The sequence below is a fragment of the Lampris incognitus genome, chromosome 9, assembly GCF_029633865.1.
Source record: "Lampris incognitus isolate fLamInc1 chromosome 9, fLamInc1.hap2, whole genome shotgun sequence".
Classification (NCBI taxonomy): Eukaryota; Metazoa; Chordata; class Actinopteri; order Lampriformes; family Lampridae; genus Lampris; species Lampris incognitus.
Genome location: NC_079219.1, coordinates 2,607,391 through 2,630,656, shown reverse-complemented (window position 1 = coordinate 2,630,656; position 23,266 = coordinate 2,607,391). Strand labels below are relative to the sequence as shown.

The following is a 23,266-nucleotide window of genomic DNA, read 5'->3' as shown; positions in this document are numbered from 1 at the left end:
GTCACTCGACAAAGGGTTTGAGATGAGCACTGCTGAACCTGTTTCCCCGAGTCACGTGAGCAGCAGGGCTTGCTGTCTTTCTGAACAGTCATCTGGGGAAACGGGTTGCAACGTGCCTCAAAGCGCTGACCAGGAATAAAGTCTGACTTGAGCACTGGTCACTTCACCACTTGGCCACTAGATGTCCTTGCCTGCTTCAACTGGGGACGAGGACGTTCCCAGACAGTCTGTCATGTTTAATTGATATGACCTGGATGAACGTCCCCTCTGAGGTAAATCCTGGAGTTGCTGCCAGACAGCGTCAGTCCCATGATAGTTACTGGGATCAGCTTTTACAAAGACAGTATTAACAAATGGACCACGAGGCACTGCAGTGATGCATCACAGGCTGCCCAAAAAAAAAAAAAGGAACAGTTCAAGGGTCTATTGGGTCAACCGTTCACCTCAAAAAACCATACTCCGTTTTTAAACTGTACAGCCCTACATGTTCTTAACCACGGCAGACTTTCCTAAACCCAGATTTAAAAAATTAATTGAGCATTATTCACCTGACCTACATGTGTTTGGACTGTGGGAGGAAACCGGAGCCCCCGGAGGAAACCCACGCAGACACGGGGAGAACATGCAAACTCCACACAGAGAACCACCCGGGACGACCCCCAAGGTTGGACTACCCCGGGGCTCGAACCCACGACCTTCCTGCTGTGAGGCGACCGTGTTAACCACTGCACCACCGTGCCACCATTCTATGGCTAATTCTATCCTAAATATCTGCTAAACATTAAATACTACTTCTACCAAATATCTCATTATATTTTTCATTTTTTTGTTTTGAAATTCATTTTATTACAATATTCATTCACTACAATGTCCACAGGATTTTATATGCCGCACATCTTATGCACTTAAAGCAAAGAAAAAGAAGAAGAAGCATACTGCGTGTCAGACTGCAGTGATGTGGTGTGTAAAGAAGGGGATGGAGTGAATGTTCCACTCTTGTCAGTCTGTCACAATGGTAAATATGCTACTGAAAGAGGGATTAGCAACTACTGCAATGGTCACTTAGACTTTAAATCACGTGTCCTCACGGCACGGTGGCACAGGGGTTCGAGCCCCGGCGTCGTCCAACCTTGGGGGTCGTCCTCTGTGTGGAGTTTGCATGTTCTCCCTGTGTCTGTGTGGATTTCCTCTGGGGGCTCCGGTTTCCTCCCACAGTCCAAAGACATGTAGGTCAGGTGACTCGGCCGTACTACATTGTCCCTAGGTATGAATGTGTGTGTGTGTGTGTGTGTGTGTGTGTGTGTGTGTGTGTGTGTGTGGGCCCTGTGATGGACTGGCGGCCTGTCCAGGGTGTCTCCCCGCCTGCCGCCCAGTGACTGCTGGGATAGGCTCCAGCATCCCTGCGACCCTGAGAGCAGGATAAGTGGTTCGGATGATGAATGGATGGATGGATGGGTGGATGGATGGGTGGATGGATGGGTAGATGGGTGGATGGATGGGTGGATGGATGGATGGATGGATGGGTGGATGGATGGATGGATGGGTGGATGGATGGATGGATGGATGGATGGGTGGATGGATGGGTAGATGGGTGGATGGATGGATGGATGGATGGATGGGTGGATGGATGGGTAGATGGGTGGATGGATGGGTGGATGGATGGATGGATGGATGGGTGGATGGGTGGATGGATGGATGGATGGGTGGATGGATGGATGGATGGATGGATGGATGGATGGGTAGATGGATGGATGGGTGGATGGATGGGTAGATGGGTGGATGGGTGGATGGATGGGTAGATGGGTGGATGGATGCATGGATCATGTCTCCTCACTCCTCTGGATTCGGTGATAAGGGAGACGTCCCAACATAGCCGAGGGCAAGGCAATTGGTGTGCAAATGTCTAATGTGGAAGGAGATTAAATATGGTTATGTCACTGTTTAATCACTGTTCTGAATTCATTCGCTGGCCACGACGTTGCTGTGTAACCATAGCAACACACTGATTCAGTGGCAAGTGCAGTGAACATTCCAAGTTAGTTTAACGCCGGGCCGGATTATCCATATATGGCATCGGGTGAATACCCGGGGACACAAGCCAATATGTCGTGCTGGGGGGACCACACGATTAAGACCAAGACGGGACTTTAAATATTTGCCATGTTTTCCATATTAAGGAATAGGGCAGTGCGTAGTGTGTGTGTGTGTGTGTGTGTGTGTGTGTGTGTGTGTGGTTGAGCGAGCGGCAGAAACGTGCCGGTGAGGGCGAGCGGAGCAGAGGAAAAGCTTGGCAGTAAAATGTCAGTCTGGCAGTAAACGTACAGTACAGGCTACGGCGTGTCCGTTAACAAATGCTGCAGCTTCTCAAGACCCAGAAAAGTCTGGTCTGTTGTTTCCCAACAGCTGCTGGGAGAGTGAAGGGGGTCAGAGGTGCTCCCTGCCCATGTAAAGAGAACAGAAGAACACACTCTGCACTAGTCATGCTGTACAGACACACACACACACACACACACACACACGTGAACACGCACTGTTTCCATGAAACCCGTCCATTCTGAAACACTTTGCTGCTCCTGCAGCAGGCCGCAGTTGAGTTTTTGAGCCGTGCTTGAGGAGGAAAACCAGGTATTTAACACCAGCAAGCGAGTGAAACGTTCAATTCCTTTCCCTAGAGTCAGAACTGGACCGGACTTGAATATCTGGGTTGTTGTAGAATGTCCATTCTGTTATAATGTTATTATAATATAACAATATATATCATATATAATAATAATATACAATGTTATTATATTATAATGTACATGTTCACATAACCCACAAATTACCCAATTCCCGACTCGGGGAGGTAGTGACGTAAAATAACAATACTGGACTCTTTCAGTTTGTATTTGGCTTGGAATGTCTTCGCTTGAGCATGGACTGGCGGTCTGTCCAGGGTGTCTCCCCGCCTGCTGCCCAGTGACTGCTGGGATTGGCTCCAGCATCCCACGACCCCGATTGGGATATGCAGCTTGGATAATGGATGGATACATACAAATGGAAATGGACTCTCTGCACTTAACCCATCCTGGCTGTGTAGCTAGGAGCAGCGGGCAGCTGCAGCGCCCGGGTACCAACTCCAGTTCTTCTTCCCGTTGCCTTGCTCAGGGGCACAGACAGGAGTATTAACCCTAACATGTGTGTCTTTTTGATGGTGGGAGGAAACCGGAGTGCCTGGAGGAAACCCTCACAGACACGGGGAGAACATGCAGACTCCACACCGAAAGCACCTGGGATGGCCTGGGGTTTGAACCCAGGACCTTCTTGCTGTGAGACAAAGGCGCTATCCACTGGGCCACCGCCTAGGGCCCGTGCGCCTATAAGGCACGCAGCACCCAAGCCATTTAGGGCACCACTTACACCAAATGAATGTAAAATCAATGTGGGAGCATCAAACTAAACTATTCCCAGATCTAATGGCGGCAGCTAGCTGGTCCCCAGGGCACTTCTGTGTCTTGAAGCTTTGTGGGTGTTGTTTATTTACCATCTGCGCTAGCTTTTCCAACTTCTTGTACACAGATATGGTAGTAATAATAATGGTCCAAAATGATGTGAAATTGCATATTTTTCTTTGAAAAATGTAAAAATGTCTTGGGGTCTCCCCCCCCCCCCATCAAATACATGCGTACACAAGGCAATTGCTGAAATTTTAAGCTATTCTGACAGGTGTGAATAGGGGCCAGTGCAGCATGCTCGTGGACATACGGCGTGCACAACAGCACGGCTGCTGAAAAGAAATCCAGGTGAAACACTGATAGCCATAGTAAATGCCACTTTTTTATGTGTGAGGTGGGAGGAGGGGGGCACTTCAATTGTAGTCACGCTAGGGCACCAAACGGATAACTTTTGCTTCATAACCTTTTGATTCTGAGTCCAAAATGGTAAACAAAAAATAAGTGGATGCTTTTATTTCAATTCTTGGGTAGTGGAGGCAAAGAACTACCCGCTGCTTCACAGCCATGACTTCCCATTATCCATGACCTCTCTGTTGTGCTGGCCTGGTAGTGTATCGATGGTTACCAGGAGCAGACTGGGAATGAAAAATGGCCCTGGACTTTTTGACTCAGACTGCCCCCCCCCCCCAGCGATACACCACCATGCCACACTTTATGTAAACAAGATTACTGAACAATATTTATAACAATAACTTTAGTAAAATAGATGTAAAATAGAACAAGGGGAACGTGTTGCTCTTGGGAGGAGGCTGGCTAGAAGGAGCACATTTTGGCACAATGGCACTGGCAGCAAGGTGGCCAGAATCTCTGGAACCACCTGACCAGTAAAAGAAATAATTTCAACCCCCTTCACGTGTTTTCTCTTTTTGTTTAAACCGAGACAGGAAAGGGGCGGCGCCCAGGAAACCTTAGACTGGACCGGACCAAAAGTAATTTGCTGGGAGAGAGAGGCTGACAGATTTAACACCCAATCACAGTGGGCCGGCAGCCCACTCGCCTGGGCTGGTCAGGCACACCACACTTGGTTATTTTGATGTAAGTGGGGGCTGGGGTTTATTTATATTTTGCGTTGCGTCAACCCCAATTGTCAAGCGGCCCACTGGGAAAACTCCCGGCGCTCCAGATGGCCAGTCTGTCAGTGACGGTTACTACTTCCTTATGGTAAGTACTGGATGCTCATTCCTGCAAGTTGACAGGAAGTAGCTCAGCAATGTGATCGGCCATTAATAATATTGGACATTTCAGGTAATAACTTTGAACTTGCACTTTTGTTTTCACTTCCAAATACATGGTTTAGATTACAGGGTTGAACTGGACTTGTGGTAATATGTCTGACGCTGATGTCTTTAAGACCATTGTAAAGCTGGGTTCAGCGGTACTCCGGTAATCCAACATCTCAACATGAAGCTGATGATTAAAAGAATGATCATTTAACCTACAGGGAGCGGAAAGCAGAAACGGCAGTTTTACAAAGGGTTGGTTTATGTCAGTTTGTTTAACAGATAGCATCCTCTTGCACCCCCCCACCCCCGCCTCCCATGACCGAGGGACCAGGAGCGCTTCCAGCCAAAATATTTCCCTTTGATCAACAGCAGATTGGAGGCTGGTAGCTTTGAACGAAGACAAAATATTATATGAAATCCTAGCCTAATAAATCATTATCCATTTACGAAAGCCATCTCAATCTGTTTTTGAAGTAATTAATTGCATTCTGACGATACTGCCATAGTGGAGTAGGCCCAGAGGAAATGAGTGCCATAATAGCATCAAACGTTCCTCGTCTCCACGCCTTGCATCAAAGCCAAAAGAACAGTATTGTCTGAAGCAACACACGCGGGGGTTTGAGCAACAACGGCAGAACCTCGATTCACATATAAATGTGGGGTTTATTTATAAAACTGTAAACCGTTTTATAAATAAACCCCATAAAATAAAGCCTCTTACAGTTATCAGCTCTTTCGCTGCAGCATGCACATGCCCGTCAAGTGCAGCCTGCACTTGAACATGCACTCGATTACGACGTGGACCATCACAAGTCTGTTAATTAAGCTATAACACACCGATTTATGCAGAGGAACCCAACTCAGAAAATAATTTATGCTATTAAGCCAGAGTGTGGTGGGCAGTTGGGGAATTCGAAGATGTTTCATATTCAATTTTGTTCTATTTTTCTCCGCCCCAAGGACTGGTGGGTTTGTACCGCCGAAGATGTAAATCTGCTTACTGAAGCCAGAAACTAGAGAGAGGTATTTTCTCCTCGCTGTGATCTGCAGTGTCATTGGACTACTCCGCTGACAATGTAGTACAGATTATCTGAAGATAAAGGCACATTTACTTTAGACTGAAATCAGTAATCAGATTTAACTTTTCATGTGTAAAATCCTTGAACATAATAAATATGACACTTAGCAACCATGGGCGGATTATGAGACGATGGGCCCCTGGGCACGGCCTCATAAAAGGCCCCCACCCCCGCCCCCGCCCGGCATGGCAGGTACATTGACTTGCAGCCAACAGCACAATAACTAAATTTGCCTGTACCTCAACAGGATTTACAGCACACATACACAGAATTAATGCCAGCATGAAGACACTAAGACATTCACCTGCGCTTTCTGTCAGTTTTTCAGTAGGAATTTTGAGGCTCTGTCACTGACATGACTGACTAAACCCTTTTTTTTAGGGGGGGGGGGGTTTCCCCCTTTTTTCCTCCCTAACTATACTTAGCCAATCACCCCACTCTTCTGAGCCGTCCCAGTCGCTGCTCCACATGGCTCCTCTGACACATGTGGAGTTGCCAGCCGCTTCTTTTCCCCTGACAGTGAGGAGTTTCTCCAGGGGGACGTAGTACGTGGGAGGATCACGCTATTCCCTACTGTTCCCCCTCCCCCCTGAACAGGCGTCCTGACCAACCAGAGGAGGCGCTAGTGCAGCGACCAGGACACATACCCACATCCGGCTTCTCACCCACAGACACGGCCAGTTGTGTCTGTAGGGACACCCGACCAAGCCGGAGGCAACACGGGGATTCGAACCGGTGACTCCCGTCTCGGTAGGCAATGGAATAGACCGCTACGCTACCCAGACACCCCCGACTAAACCCTTTGAGTATGTGACAAGAAATACAATGTTAATAACAGTGATTTCACGCAGAGGCTGTGGCTTAGGGGCCCCTGAGCCCCTGAGCCCCTGGGTCCCTGGGCCTGGCCCCAGTAGGCCTGTTCAGTAATCCACCCATGTTAGCAACAACGTTTTACTTGAAAAATGACCAACAGGTCGATTTTAATGAATATTTCTGGTACTTGGGGAAAGCAAGAGCTCATTTTGACTTCGTCTCTAAAGAGGTGAGGTCGTCCCACACACAACTGAGTCAAACCACCACAGCAAGGGTGTCATTCCTTCACTACTGTGGTAAACTGGCTTTTTTTTGGGATAATTTTTGTGTTGCTCAGTTGTTTTGTAATGTTATCAAACAAAAAAGTAAAGGTCAGTTCACGATATACACACACACACACACACACACACACACACACACACACACACACACACACACATATATATAAAGATGTGTACAGCCCAAGCAGCAGCTGAATGACCCTGCTTAAATGATCAGCCAAACATATGGACCACATGGCAAGATGTTTTTTTCTCAAGCCATCTGAATTCAAAAACAGCACAGATCACGAAGTTGCTTTCCAAAGTAGAACTTGAGTGTGAGTCTACATGTTTTGTAGGCAAAAGGTCAACATTTTACATATTACATAATTACAAAATTTGACCAGTAAGTTTAGCTAGTTTCTCATTTGAGGATTCGCTGAATTTAGACATTAATACATTTATACGGGTGTCCAGGGAGTGTAGTGGTCTATTCTGTTGCCTACCAACATGGGGATCGCCGGTTCAAATCCCCGTGTTGCGTCCGGCTTGGTCGGGTGTCCCTACAGACACAATTGGCCGTGTCTGCGGGTGGGAAGCCGGATGTGGGTATGTGTCCTGGTCGCTGCACTAGCACCTCCTCTGGTCAGTCGGGGCGCCTGTTCGGGGGGGAGGGGGAACTTGGGGGAATAGCGGGATCCTCCCACATATTATGTCCCCCTGACCAACAGATGGAAAGAGCATTATGAGGAGCTACTGAACAGGGACACAACTCCTGAGATGGAGGCCCTTGACCAACTCCCTCAACAACCCATCAACGAGAATATGGGAGCACCATCCAGTCGGAACGAGGTGCAGGATGCCATAAGGAAGATGAAGAACATCAAGGCCGCTGGCCATGACTGCATCCCAGTAGAAATCCTGAAGGATGGTGGGCCAGTTCTCCTTAGCCCCCCCCCCCCCACTCCTCAAAATATGGGAAAAGGAGTAAATCCCTGCACAACTTAGGGATGCCCTCATTGTCTACATCTTTAAGAAGGGAGACGAGGCAGACTGCACAAATTACCGTGGCATTTCCCTCCTATCCACCACTGGGAAAACTCTCGCCCAGGTTTTGGCTAATAGACTCCTCCCCCTGTCAGAAAACATTCTCCCTGAGTCTCAGAGTGGATTTTGCCCAAATAGAGGTACCATGGACATGATTTTCATTGCTCGCCAACTACAAGAAAAAGGCCAGGAACAAAATCAACCACTATACATGGCCTTCATAGACCTCACCAAAGCCTTTGACTCTGTGAATTGTCAGGCTCTCTGGCTGGTTCTGGCAAAAATTGGCTGCCCGGACAAAAACATCTGGATAATGAGACTACTGCATGACAATATGTCAGCCACAGTACTCAGTGGCAGTGGAGATGAAACGGAAGAACCCTTCAGGGTTCACACTGGAGTCAAGCAAGGCTATGTCATTGCTCCTACCCTGTTCTCCATTTTCATTTCTGCTATCCTCCATCTTATGAGCAAACACCTGCCACAAGGAGTCAGAATCATGTACAGAACCGACGGACAACTCCTGAACATCAACAGATTCAGGGCTAAAAGCAGAACCACCACCATATCCATCATGGAGCTGCAGCATGCTGACGACAATGCCCTCGTGGCCCATGCAGAAGAGGACCTACAGTGCATTCTGGATGCTTTTGCCAAGGCATACAAGCAGCTTGGTCTGGCCCTTAACATAAAAAAAGACCCAGATCCTCTACCAGCCACCACCCAACACAAATAACCCTGCTCCACCCCCAACTATCTGTGTTGAAAAAACCAGACTGGAAAATGTGGACCACTTTACATACCTCGGAAGCCTCCTATCCTCCAAAATTAATATTGATGAGGAAATACACCACCGCCTCAGTTGTGCCAGTGGGGTTTTCTCAAGACTGAGGAAAAAGGTCTTTGAAAACCGAGACCTCCAGCCCAAGACAAAAATTCTGGTCTACAGAGCGGTAGTGTTGCCCACCCTACTGTATGGATCAGAATCCTGGACCACATACAACAGGCACCTGAAGGCACTAGAGGCACATCATCAGAGGTGCCTCCGAAAAATCCTCAAGATCACCTGGGAAGATGGACGCACCAACACCAGCATCCTGGAGGAGGCTAACATTCCTGCTATCACTGCCACCATCGCCCAACACCAGCTCAGATGGCCTGGCCATGACATCCATATGCCTGACTCTCGCCTTCCAAAACAAGTCCTATACTCCCAGCTTCTCACAGGACAACGTGCCCCGGGAGGTCAAAAGAAAAGGTATAAGGATAACATCCAAACAAACATAAAAAATGCCACATAGTCCATAAGACCTGGGAGGACACAGCAACCAACAGGGCGACCTGGAGAAAACTTGTCTGGGAAGGAGATGCACTATATATAATGATCTCCGCCGTGCTGCAGAAGACAAGCGCAGGCTCAGAAAGGAGGGAGTTTCCGCCAAAAAGGCCCAAACCAATCCCACGACTACCACCATCCACCCCTGCCCACACTGCACCAAAATATGCAGCTCCAGGATCGGCCTCTTCGCCCACCTGAAGACCCACAAGCCCATGAAGGAGGACAGTCATACTCGACCCCGAGTGACTGCCAATGATGATGATGTCCCCCTGGTGAAACTCCTCACTGTCAGGTGAAAAGAAGCGGCTGGTGACTCCACATGTATGGGAGGAGGCATGTGGTAGTCTGCAGCCCTCCTGGATCAGCGGAGGGGGTGGAGCAGAGACTGGGACAGATCAGAGAGCGGGTTGATTGGCCAGGTACAATCGGAGAGAAAAGGGGAGGGGGAATCCTAAATGAATAAATAAAATACATTCAGTTTGTTTATTTAAATGGTTGTGAAAGTTTGGGAAGCCGCATGAAATGTAAGTGAACAAAAACCTGGAGGTTGAAACAACACTATGATCAATAATGATCAATAATGATCAATCAAAAGTTTACTGCTAAAAGTAAACATGCAGCGACTGCTTTTTCTTTTTTTATGCCACAGAGCAAATATGCTCTGCCTTATAATTGAAAAGTTAATGAACATTAACTTAACTTTTGGACAACCCTTGAGCTCTGACACTGAAAATACTGTTGTCAGGAAGGCCGTGTGTCAACAGCCGGGTTTTGTTCTTCCTGAAGTGTCCCTTTCCAGTCGTAAGAGACGACCCAACAACTGTAAAGTCCAGCCCTGACTAATACTGTGGTTTTTATACCTTTACCCGTTACTGTTCTCAATTAGCTGGTCTTGTCCTCATTAATATTCATGAGGGAGAATTACAAGTGATTGTTGATGGTAAGGGTGGGCGGGGTTTCATAGTTTGATGCGATGACTGGATCTGATAGGCTGTATGTAAATAGACGAGTCTGATGATATCATGGTATTAGAAAAACATATCGGCAGAGACGATGTGAACTCGGGGCGTTCTTTTGAAATGAGAAAAACTGAAATCTAACTTGTTTACTTCGATTTTCTTTTCCAGTAGAACGAGAAAGGACAAAATACGTGATGTTTGAAGTAATTTGAGATATTAGAAAACATTACTGTTTCAATTATGGTCTCACTTTAAGCACAGCCCATCTGTAAAGAAGTCCATACGCATTCTCTGTTGACAAAAGCAGTTTCCCTTCATCATCAGCGGAGCAGCCTCGGGCTCCACACCCTGATGACCGCACAGATCAACATCTCGCCTCTTTGTTTTTTTGGCTTTGGGAGAAACTTGTTAACGTTAACAAGTATTGACTGAACTCACCTGGGCTTCAGAATAACATAACTGACACCCCACAGTGAACTGAGAGCCTATTCTCATTTAAAGGTTGAAAAAAGGCCTAGAAAAAGGAGCTCTGACAGGGTTTATACTGAGAGCCCATGAAGGCAACGCTGACTCTGACGCTTTTTGAAGCCTTTTGTGTGCTGAGGTCAGGTCCGAGCTCAGGAAAAAAGTAATTTTGATGGTTAGCTGTGCCTTTTTTAGCATTTAAAGTTGCACATTTGAAGTTTGGATGCCTAGTAGGCCATCCCACCAAGCTGGCCAGCAGAGCAGTCACGTTGTTAGTCCAAGGGAAATATCAGCTGACATTTTTTTTCTTTCTTTTTTTTGATTTTCCCCCTTTTTCACCCCAATTGTATCCGGCCAATTACCCCACTCTTCCGAGCCGTCCCAGTCACTGCTCCACCCCCTCTGCTGATCCGGGGAGGGCTGCAGACTACCACATGTCTCCTCCCATACATGTGGAGTCACCAGCCGCTTCTTTTCACCTGACAGTGAGGAGTTTCACCAGGGGGACGTAGCGCGTGGGAGGATCACGCTGTTCCCCCCAGTTCCCCCTCCTCCCCGAACAGGTGCCCTGACCGACCAGAGGAGGCGCTAGAGCGGTGACCAGGACACATACCCACATCCGGCTTCCCACCCGCAGACACGGCCAATTGTGTCTGTAGGGATGCCCGACCAAGCCGGAGGTAACATGGGGATTCGAACCGGTGATCCCCGTGTTAGTAGGCAACGGAACAGACCGCCACGCTACCCGGATGCCCAATATCAGGTGACATTAATGACGCCTGATACTAGTCAGAGCCAACTGAGTGACAGATGAACATATAATAATTCAATTTGTTTGCTTAAATATTCAACTCGGAGGCGGACAGGTAACTGAAGTTATTATGTGACAGCAAATTGGCATTTAAACTGGAATTACAGGTTTGTGTGTCCGTGTGTGTGTGTGTGTGTGGGGGAGGGGGGGACAAACAAGTTTTTCAAATAATTAGTAGCTGCAGGTGCAGGATCAAGAGTTACCTCAAAATGACGCTGTCTCCTTCCAGCACTGTAATGTTGTCGGGCAGGTGGCCGAATTCTGCTCCGTGCGCGCCGGGCCCTGCCAAGGAAAACGAGAGGAGGGAGCCGTGAGCGAAAATGCCTCCAATAACAGCAACAGACCTTCTATTCCCATCATCAATCCCCAGCTGAGTGCTCAGTCGATGGCTACCTCACTCAGCCAGGTCGGGCAGGATTAGTTCTCCATATCCTGCTTCACTTATTTCTGAGGGTGAAGTAATAAATATACTAAGACTAAAGAGTCGTGGTGTATGCACTGCCCCCCCCCCCCGTAGTTGAATAATGCTTTGGTATTGCCCTGCATTCTGGTGGGGTTCGCACTCATTGAACAGCTCCGATAATGAGCCAAGGGAGGAGGATTCACGCAGAGCCACCGGAGCGTGAAATGAAGGGACAGCAATGGTAACAGAAGGGATGCTCATCCTGCCTACCAATACACACACACACACACACACACACACACACACACACACACACACACACACACACACACACACACACACACACACACACACACACACTAACACAACGGAAAAAATGACACACACAATGGCACACATAACAGCACAGACAAACACAGAGGCCCACACACTCCCTCAGACATTATTCCAAGATGAAACACAAACTTGGCATTTGTGAGGTGTGTGACACAAAGTCAGGTGAGGTAAAAAAAAAAAAACCCACTAGAAAGCCCTTACGTTTTTTTAAATTAAGTCCGAAGCTTCTTTCTTTTTTTTGCAAAAGTTGGTTGGACTCTGGAAACAAAGATAACGGCATGCTTTGCTAGTTTGGCAGCAATATTGTGTACTGAGACAGGATGGTCCCCAGCAAGACACCTGGCTCTGTCAATCTACAGCCTGCCAAGCTACAGCATGACACCAGCTACCTCTGCCTGCATCCTCCCTCCATCTTCAACAATCTCTCTCTCTCGCTCTCTCTCTCTCGCTCTCTCGCTCTCTCTGTCTATAAGATGACCTCAATATCTCAACGGGCTTTCACTTTAGTCTAGCCTCCAGGTTTAATAAACAGTGACTTTATGAGATGAAGCTGGTGCAGGCAGGACTTAAGAAGCACCTCCAGGTTGGTTAAAGAGGCACGCTGAGTCAAAGACACACTAAGCATGCTGAGTGGGACGCGGGTAAGAGACGAGACCGGAAATGACAGCAATGCAGCACTCGGTGGCCAGTAACCGTGGGTTTTGAATTAACGGAGGCTGTTGGTGGAATCATGATGTGATTAATGTGAGAATAATGAGAAGACTCAGAGTTATAATGGGCTGCTAATCAAAAGGTTTTTAAACCTGTGAGGCAAAACGTCCAATTGCCAGCTGCTAAATTATAATATGTCAGCAGCAAAATAAAGGCTGGAATCAAACAAATCTCAGCTGTTTCTTCCCCTCCCTCCCCCCATGAATGTGTGTGCGCGCCTGTGCAGGAGTGTAGCTTGGTGTTTGTGTGCTTCTACCAGTGGTGTATTGGCCACCGGGTATACTGGGACAAATCTCAGTGGGCTGTTGGACCATTTAAAAGTCCATGACGGGCCCCGCCTGTCCGTCATGCAGGGGTGCACATGAGAGCACGCCGCGTGCGTGTCCCGGGACTGGGCTCACTGGCCAATCACAGCCAAGTTAGTTAATACACATTAAGATTCTCGACACAAATGTAGCGCACCGCAGTGAGGTGGCCAACGGAAGCCACGAACAAGAAAATGTCAAAAAGTAAAGGAGGGGCCGAAAAAAACAGAGGAAAAAGGGAGCAGGCATTAGAGGCACAGGCTTCAAATGTAAACAAGTGCGAAACCGTCCGGACCCACGGCGCATCTGTGCTGCGCATGTTGGGGGAGCAAGGCAGCGTTCAACCATCCAGGGATTAGTCGTACCCTAAAACGGTCATGAGTTAAACTAGGCTAATAACTATATAGCTAGCTAGCTATGACATGTCCTCACCTCTGTAATGTTATTTGTTTTCCCCATTACACCATTATACGCGTGTGTGTAAGCGGATGAGTTTGCCTAGAAAGCAGCCCAGTCTCACGGCAGTTCGTGAAAAAGTCACGACATTTAATCCGTTGATTCATGCACATGGAATTTTATCAGTCCGGTGGGCAGGCCGGACAGGATCTGTCGCATATCGACCTGTGGATTTTAAAGACATTTCTCAACACAAAAACACGAAAGTGTCCTTGATACCTCAACAATATGACAGGCTAGTGTTACGCCCATCCATTTTCATTATTTCTGCTTCGATTCTGAGTAATCAAGCTTGTTTTGGTCAGTTTCAATAGCGGAAGGCTACGTTAGCCTACCCATTATCCTCAGAGTGTCACGAAAAAAAAAAGAAAAGGAAAATTCGTGTCCATGTACACGAATCAATAGATTAAATGTCATGACTATTCACGAACTGCCATGAGACTGGGAGGCGATTTTACCCTTTCACATTGACCACCAAAGGCGGATGTTAGCGGGTTGTTTGGACAATCTGAACATTCTCCAGCAGCAGGTGTGCATGCGCCATGGGAAAAATCGACATAGTGTTTTGGCATCAGCATCCTCAAGTGGTCAGCAAAGCTTTTTAAGATGAGCAGACTGAAGCAGTAAGATGGACGTTAAATTATAGGCTAGGTTACATGTCCAGTTAAAACCACTGTAACTTGTGGTTACAAAACGACCCCTCTGATACGCTACTTGTTACTACTGTAATGACCATGAATGAGTAGACTCGCTAGCCTGTTGGCTAACGGGCCGGACCCTTTAGTCGACCGTTAACGTAGTCGCCCGTGGTGCGGGTGACCCAGGTTCACTTCCCGGCTGTCCCCCGTATTCGCTACATTGGTGTCAGAAGTGGGATGGTGAGACCGTGAGGCCATCGGAACCCAGATAGCGGTTCCCGGCTGCCCTCTGAATTCGCTACACTACTGAAGCCATGCCGATGACGTGTGTCACAATATAAATCTGTGCCTGTTGAAATATGTCCTGGAACAGACATGCTACTTTCCATTGCAACAGCCTCTGAATATGTTTAGAATCACCTGTCAACAATAAGATACTGTATCATTATCAGCAAGGACTAGGGTGCTAAATCTATTGGGCTATGTCCTGTAATTACATTAACCCCCCCCACCCCCAACTGTAGCTGACTGACGTATATACTGTACACATGGAATTAACCCTCACTGACTTGACCACCCCTCCCTGGGCCGGTCCCAGTGGATAAGTCCAGAGCTGAATATCTTTCCCAGTACACCGCGGCTACTACATATATGGTTATATGTGCATGTAAGATATGCATGTCAGTGTGTTCGTGTGTGTGTGTGTGGGGGGGGGGTACATGCATGGGGGTGTTCACTAATGAGGGTATGCTGTGTGTGGGTGCACGTGTTCATGAAAATGCTAGTGTGGTGAATGCATTTGGGAGTTTGCTGCTCGCAGGTGTGAGAGTGTGTGTGTTTGTTTGCAGTCGTGAGCAAGTAGAGGGGAGGCCACAGACTGGACTAATGGCACCTCGAAGGAAAAGTGTCCCTGAAAATCTCCAGCTAAAAGCTATAATCGCATTAGTGTGCACTGCTGCTGCTGTTTGCTGCTTTACTATCTAGGCCGGCCAAGGATCTGAGAACAGGCTTCATCCACTTACTGCCTCGTGCTGTCTGAAAGCCTGGGAGGAGGGGTGGAGCACATTAGCCATTGTGGCTGATGTATGGGAAATGTCAAAAGCTGACTAGTTTCTTTGGTTATTTCGACAGAGAGAAACGGATCTGTGTCTGTGCGTCGTGGCTTTAGTGTCAAGTCCCCAGCCTCTGCTTTTTAACTACACCGTATTTGACAAACCAGACTTTATTTGGGTTAATTCAATACAATTTAAGGGCTCCGGGCTCGGGTCTGGTCATGACACGTTGTCATGAAAACACAGTCCCTCCACATCTGCTGTTTCTGACAGGAACTCTTCATCACATAAGTACAAGGGGACACACACACACACACACACACACACACACACACACACACACACACACACACACACACACACACACACACAAAACAACTCTCATACATGCAAATTTTGATTGAATGAAAGATGCATGCATACGCTGAAAGCCTCAAACAACACAGTGAAGGTTACAATCCGGCTGGGAGCTATTCCCTATTCCCTCCTCAATTCCTGGTTTCACAGCTCAATTGGCACCTCGCACGGTAAAGTCTGTATCACCCGGCCTCCACTCCCAGCTGCTGTACAACGTGATAACCGGGTCAACACATTCAGCCCACAACAACTCTTACATCGCAAGCTGCGGTTGCACACACACACACACACACACACACACACACACACACACACACACACACACACACACCATGTCTCCCTATATCTGTTGGGACCGCTCATTGATTGCATTGATTGCCTAGCCCTCATCCCCAAACTTAACCTTATCAACTTCCTGCCTAATCTTAACCCTTACCCTAAACTGAACCTCATCCTAATTCTAACCTTAACCATATCAACTTCCTGCCTAATCTTAACCTTTACCCTAAATTTAACCTCATCCTAATTCTAACCTTAAACTCATCCTAATTCTAGCCTTAACTAGATCAATTTCCTGCCTAATCTTAACCCTTACCTGAACCTCATCCTAACTCTGATCTGAACCTCATCCTAATTCTAACCTTCACCATATCAATTTCCTGCCTAATCTTAACCCTTACCCTAAACGAAACCTCATCCTAATTCTAACCTGAACCTCATCCTAATTCTAACCTTAAGATCATCCTAATTCTAACCTGAACCATATCAACCTCCCTTTCTAATCTTAATCCTTACCCGAACCTGAACCTCATCCTAATTCTAACCTGAACCATATCAACTTCCTGCCTAATCTTAACCCTTACCCTAACCTGAACCTCATCCTAATTCTAACCTGAACCTCATCCTAATTCTAACCTTAACCATATCAACTTCCTGCCTAATCTTAACCCTTACCCTAACCTGAACCTCATCCTATGTCTAATCTGAACCTCATCCTAATTCTAACCTTAACCTCATACTAATTCTAACCTTAAAATCACCCTAATTCTAACCGGAACCCCATCCTAATTCTAACCTTAACCCCATCTTAATTCTAACCTGAACCTCATCTTAATTCTAACCTTAAACTCATCTTAATTCTAACTTTAACCTCATCCTAATTCTAACCTTAACCACATCCTAATTCTAACCTGAACCTCATCTTAATTCTAACCTTAAACTCACCCTAATTCTAACTTTAACCTCATCCTAATTCTAACCTTAACCACATCCTAATTCTAACCTGAACCTCATCTTAATTCTAACCTTAAACTCATCTTAATTCTAACCTTAACCGCATCCTAATTCTAACCTTAACCGCATCCTAATTCTAACCTTAACCGCATCCTAATTCTAACCTGACCCTCATCTTAATTCTAACCTTAAACTCATCCTAATACTAACCTTAAGCTCACCCTAATTCTAACTTTAACCTCATCCTAATTCTAACCTTAAACTCATCCTAATACTAACCTTAACCACATCCTAATTCTAACCTTAAACTCATCCTAATACTAACCTTAAACTCATCCTAATTCTAACCTTAACCTCATCCTAATTCTAACCTTAACCTCATCCTAATTCTAACCTTAAACTCATCCTAATACTAACCTTAACCACATCCTAATTCTAACCTGACCCTCATCTTAATTCTAACCTTAAACTCATCCTAATACTAACCTTAAGCTCACCCTAATTCTAACCTTAACCTCAACCTAATTCTAACCTTAAACTCATCCTAATACTAACCTGAACCTCATCCTAATTCTAACCTGAACCTCATCCTAATTCTAACCTTAACCATATCAACTTCCTGCCTAATCTTAACCCTTACCCTAACCTGAACCTCATCCTATGTCTAATCTGAACCTCATCCTAATTCTAACCTTAACCTCATACTAATTCTAACCTTAAAATCACCCTAATTCTAACCGGAACCCCATCCTAATTCTAACCTTAACCCCATCTTAATTCTAACCTGAACCTCATCTTAATTCTAACCTTAAACTCATCTTAATTCTAACTTTAACCTCATCCTAATTCTAACCTTAACCACATCCTAATTCTAACCTGAACCTCATCTTAATTCTAACCTTAAACTCACCCTAATTCTAACTTTAACCTCATCCTAATTCTAACCTTAACCACATCCTAATTCTAACCTGAACCTCATCTTAATTCTAACCTTAAACTCATCTTAATTCTAACCTTAACCGCATCCTAATTCTAACCTTAACCGCATCCTAATTCTAACCTTAACCGCATCCTAATTCTAACCTGACCCTCATCTTAATTCTAACCTTAAACTCATCCTAATACTAACCTTAAGCTCACCCTAATTCTAACTTTAACCTCATCCTAATTCTAACCTTAAACTCATCCTAATACTAACCTTAACCACATCCTAATTCTAACCTTAAACTCATCCTAATACTAACCTTAAACTCATCCTAATTCTAACCTTAACCTCATCCTAATTCTAACCTTAACCTCATCCTAATTCTAACCTTAAACTCATCCTAATACTAACCTTAACCACATCCTAATTCTAACCTGACCCTCATCTTAATTCTAACCTTAAACTCATCCTAATACTAACCTTAAGCTCACCCTAATTCTAACCTTAACCTCAACCTAATTCTAACCTTAAACTCATCCTAATACTAACCTTAACCACATCCTAATTCTAACCTTAAACTCATCCTAATTCTAACTTTAACCTCATCCTAATTCTAACCTTAACCGCATCCTAATTCTAACCTTAACCACATCCTAATTCTAACCTTAAACTCATCCTAATTCTAACTTTAACCTCATCCTAATTCTAACCTTAACCCATCCTAATTCTAACCTGAACCTCATCTTAATTCTAACCTTAAACTCATCTTAATTCTAACCTTAACCGCATCCTAATTCTAACCTTAACCACATCCTAATTCTAACCTGACCCTCATCTTAATTCTAACCTTAAACTCATCCTAATACTAACCTTAAGCTCACCCTAATTCTAACTTTAACCTCATCCTAATTCTAACCTTAACCGCATCCTAATTCTAACCTTAACCACATCCTCATTCTAACCTTAAACTCATCCTAATTCTAACTTTAACCTCATCCTAATTCTAACCTTAACCGCATCCTAATTCTAACCTGACCCTCATCTTAATTCTAACCTTAAACTCATCCTAATACTAACCTTAAGCTCACCCTAATTCTAACTTTAACCTCATCCTAATTCTAACCTTAACCGCATCCTAATTCTAACCTTAACCACATCCTAATTCTAACCTTAAACTCATCCTAATTCTAACTTTAACCTCATCCTAATTCTAACCTTAACCGCATCCTAATTCTAACCTTAACCACATCCTAATTCTAACCTTAAACTCATCCTAATTCTAACTTTAACCTCATCTTAATTCTAACCTTAACCGCATCCTAATTCTAACCTTAACCACATCCTAATTCTAACCTGACCCTCATCTTAATTCTAACCTTAAACTCATCCTAATACTAACCTTAAGCTCACCCTAATTCTAACTTTAACCTCATCCTAATTCTAACCTTAAGCCTATAAAAAAGTCCTAACCCTAACATAGACCCTTTTCCTCATGGGGACCCATAAAATGTCCCCACACAACCTGATCTCACAGAAATACATCACATGACCAGGACCTCTTAACCCTGGCATTACGTGGTGGTGGCAGGTCATGTGTTAAGATGACGTGCCGGCACCACGGAAACAATGCCAAACGGAAAGTCAATTAGGATCCTATGTCGTGCCGGACACACAGATTCCCTGATTCAACAACTTCATGCAATGGGCGGTGTTTAATATTTTCTAGTTAACAACATTTTATTTTATTGTTATTTTTATTGTCATTTGACTGAAGTTATTATAGTGCCTTAGTTACGATTTTTTTTCTCTAAAAACTCTGAATTGTGTGTGATGTAACTCATTTTGATGTAATGAGGTTAGAGTTAGGATTAGCATTAGAGAACAAAAAAATCGTAACTAAGGCACGATAATAAATTCTCTCTTTCTCTCTCTCTCTCCGCAACACAACATTGGCAGCCATAACACTGATTAGTCTCCTGTGTGTCTCTGAAACCCGTTAGATTGTGTGGAAGTGTCCACCAGAGTTGTCTCGGTAACCCTTCATAATACCTACACAAATGAGGCATTAGTTAAGTATTGGTAACTACTGAGTTCATCACCTGTACAGCAACACATGCACCAGTGGTCAGTGAGCGTGTTAACAGATGTTTATCAATACTTATTAATACTACAGTTCATGATTAATTCAGGTAGTACTACTTGTCAGGTAAGTATTTTGTGTGAGCTCATCTAAAGTGAGGACTATCTATGTCTTACAAAGCATTTACACACGAGACTGAAAGACCAGCAGCACCTTGAGACGCACAAAAGTCTAAAGGATCATAAGACCCTTCAGAAAGTGTAAGTACATGATTAACACACTATTTACATGTACACTTGTACATGAACTAATCATGAACTGCAGTATTAATAAGTATTTATAAACACCTATTAACACACTCACTAACCCCCGGTGCATATGTTGCTGTACAGATGCTGAACTCGGCGGTTATAACGCTTCACTGATGCTTCATGTGTGCAGGTGTTATAAAGCGTTACCATCTCTGCTGTTTTAGTAGACAGATAGATAATAGATGGATAGATACTAGATCGATAGATAGACAATAGATAGATAGATAGATAGATAGATAGATAGATAGATAGATAGATAGATAGATAGATAGATACTAGATCGATAGATAGACAATAGATAGATAGATAGATAGACAGACAGACAGATAGATAGATAGATAGATAGATACTAGATCGATAGATAGACAATAGATAGATAGATAGATAGATAGATAGATACTAGATCGATAGATAGACAATAGATAGATAGATAGACAGACAGATAGATAGATAGATAGATAGATACTAGATCGATAGATAGACAATAGATAGATAGATAGACAGACAGATAGATAGATAGAACAAGAGAAAATGTTAAAATTTACCATTGTTTCCCTTATTGAATCACGTAATTGATTCCATCAATCCATCCATCCATCATCCAAAACTGCTTATCCTGCACTCAGGGTGGCGGGGATGCTGGAGCCTATCCCAGCAGTCACTGGGTGGCAGGCCATCACACACACACACACACACACACACACACACACACACACACACACACACACAGAGACACACACACACACCTAGGAGCAATTTAGCATGGCTGATTCACCTGACCTCCATGTCTTTGAGTCACCTGACCTACGTGTGTTTGAGTCACCTGACCTACGTGTCTTTGAGTCACCTGACCTACGTGTCTTTGAGTCACCTGACCTACGTGTCTTTGGGTCACCTGACCTACGTGTCTTTGGGTCACCTGACCTACGTGTCTTTGAGTCACCTGACCTACGTGTCTTTGAGTCACCTGACCTACATGTCTTTGGGTCACCTGATCTACGTGTCTTTGGGTCACCTGACCTACGTGTCTTTGAGTCACCTGACCTACGTGTCTTTGAGTCACCTGACCTACGTGTCTTTGAGTCACCTGACCTACGTGTCTTTGGGTCACCTGACCTACGTGTCTTTGAGTCACCTGACCTACGTGTCTTTGAGTCACCTGACCTACGTGTCTTTGATTCACCTGACCTACATGTCTTTGAGTCACCTGACCTACATGTCTTTGAGTCACCTGACCTCCGTGTCTTTGAGTCACCTGACCTCCGTGTCTTTGAGTCACCTGACCTCCGTGTCTTTGAGTCACCTGACCTACGTGTCTTTGAGTCACCTGACCTACGTGTCTTTGGGTCACCTGACCTACGTGTCTTTGAGTCACCTGACCTCCATGTCTTTGAGTCACCTGACCTCCATGTCTTTGAGTCACCTGACCTCCATGTCTTTGAGTCACCTGACCTCCATGTCTTTGATTCACCTGACCTACGTGTCTTTGAGTCACCTGACCTACGTGTCTTTGAGTCACCTGACCTACGTGTCTTTGATTCACCTGACCTACGTGTCTTTGAGTCACCTGACCTACGTGTCTTTGAGTCACCTGACCTACATGTCTGAGTCACCTGACCTACGTGTCTTTGATTCACCTGACCTACGTGTCTTTGATTCACCTGACCTACGTGTCTTTGAGTCACCTGACCTACATGTCTTTGATTCACCTGACCTACATGTCTTTGAGTCACCTGACCTACGTGTCTGAGTCACCTGACCTACGTGTCTTTGAGTCACCTGACCTACATGTCTGAGTCACCTGACCTACGTGTCTTTGATTCACCTGACCTACGTGTCTTTGATTCACCTGACCTACGTGTCTTTGAGTCACCTGACCTACGTGTCTTTGAGTCACCTGACCTACGTGTCTTTGAGTCACCTGACCTACATGTCTTTGAGTCACCTGACCTACGTGTCTTTGATTCACCTGACCTACGTGTCTTTGAGTCACCTGACTACATGTCTTTGATTCACCTGACCTACATGTCTTTGAGTCACCTGACCTACGTGTCTTTGAGTCACCTGACCTACGTGTCTTTGATTCACCTGACCTACGTGTCTTTGAGTCACCTGACCTACATGTCTTTGATTCACCTGACCTACGTGTCTTTGAGTCACCTGACCTACGTGTCTTTGAGTCACCTGACCTACATGTCTTTGATTCACCTGACCTACGTGTCTTTGAGTCACCTGACCTACGTGTCTTTGAGTCACCTGACCTACATGTCTGAGTCACCTGACCTACATGTCTTTGGACTGTGGGAGGAAACACACGCAGACACGGGGAGAACATGCAAACTCCACACAGAGGACGACCCGGGACAACTCCCAAGGTCGGCATTACTGATTCATGCAGTGAAATGTGGTTTGTCTTACAGGGGTCAAAGTTCACCTGGACTATGGCGCCGTGTCTCTGGGCCTTGTAGGGAGCCATTTTGCTAAAGGGAAGAGCAGTGGAGATGCTAACTCTCCCAGCGCTGAGTGTCTGAGTCCTCTTTGCGGTTGAAAGATGCTCTTCCATAACCAGGAGGCCTGGCTTGAACCACGGGGTGTAAGACATGTGAGGAGTCCAGCAAGTGTTGTGCCTGTGCAGTTCACTGCTGCCACACAAACACAAAACTACACTGTTGTTTATCTGGAAGAGAAGGTTTTAGCCCCACATATTCCCCGTGTGTGTCGTCAGGGCATGGAGCATAAAGTGCAGCTCGGCGTGGGACAAAGCAGACGATGAAGGACCCGGCGGGGCGGTGCCGGTGGCGAGCGGTGCTCGGGGTCCTGGGGGATCCGGGGCCTCAGTGAGCCACGGGGCTGCTGGGAGTGTGGCTGACTGCATATTGGATTCCTCAGACCACCGCTGTCGGCAGCAGATACAGTCTACACCCTGCCTCTCTGCTGTCCTTCCTCTGACCTGCTCTCCTGGCACACCA

At 45.6% G+C, this 23,266-nt stretch overlaps 1 protein-coding gene across 1 annotated transcript in view; it reads right to left on the bottom strand.

Moving 5' to 3' along the window:
* Nucleotides 1–22,773, bottom strand: part of iglon5 (IgLON family member 5) — a 70,836-nt gene extending 48,063 nt beyond the window's left edge. The window contains exons 1-2 of the mRNA XM_056286075.1: nucleotides 22,716–22,773; nucleotides 11,694–11,772 (exon numbers count right to left, since the gene is read on the bottom strand). Coding sequence (XP_056142050.1) covers nucleotides 11,694–11,772; nucleotides 22,716–22,773 — 137 coding nt within the window. The remainder of the gene's footprint in view (nucleotides 1–11,693; nucleotides 11,773–22,715) is intronic.
* Between the last annotated feature and the right edge of the window lie 493 nt (nucleotides 22,774–23,266).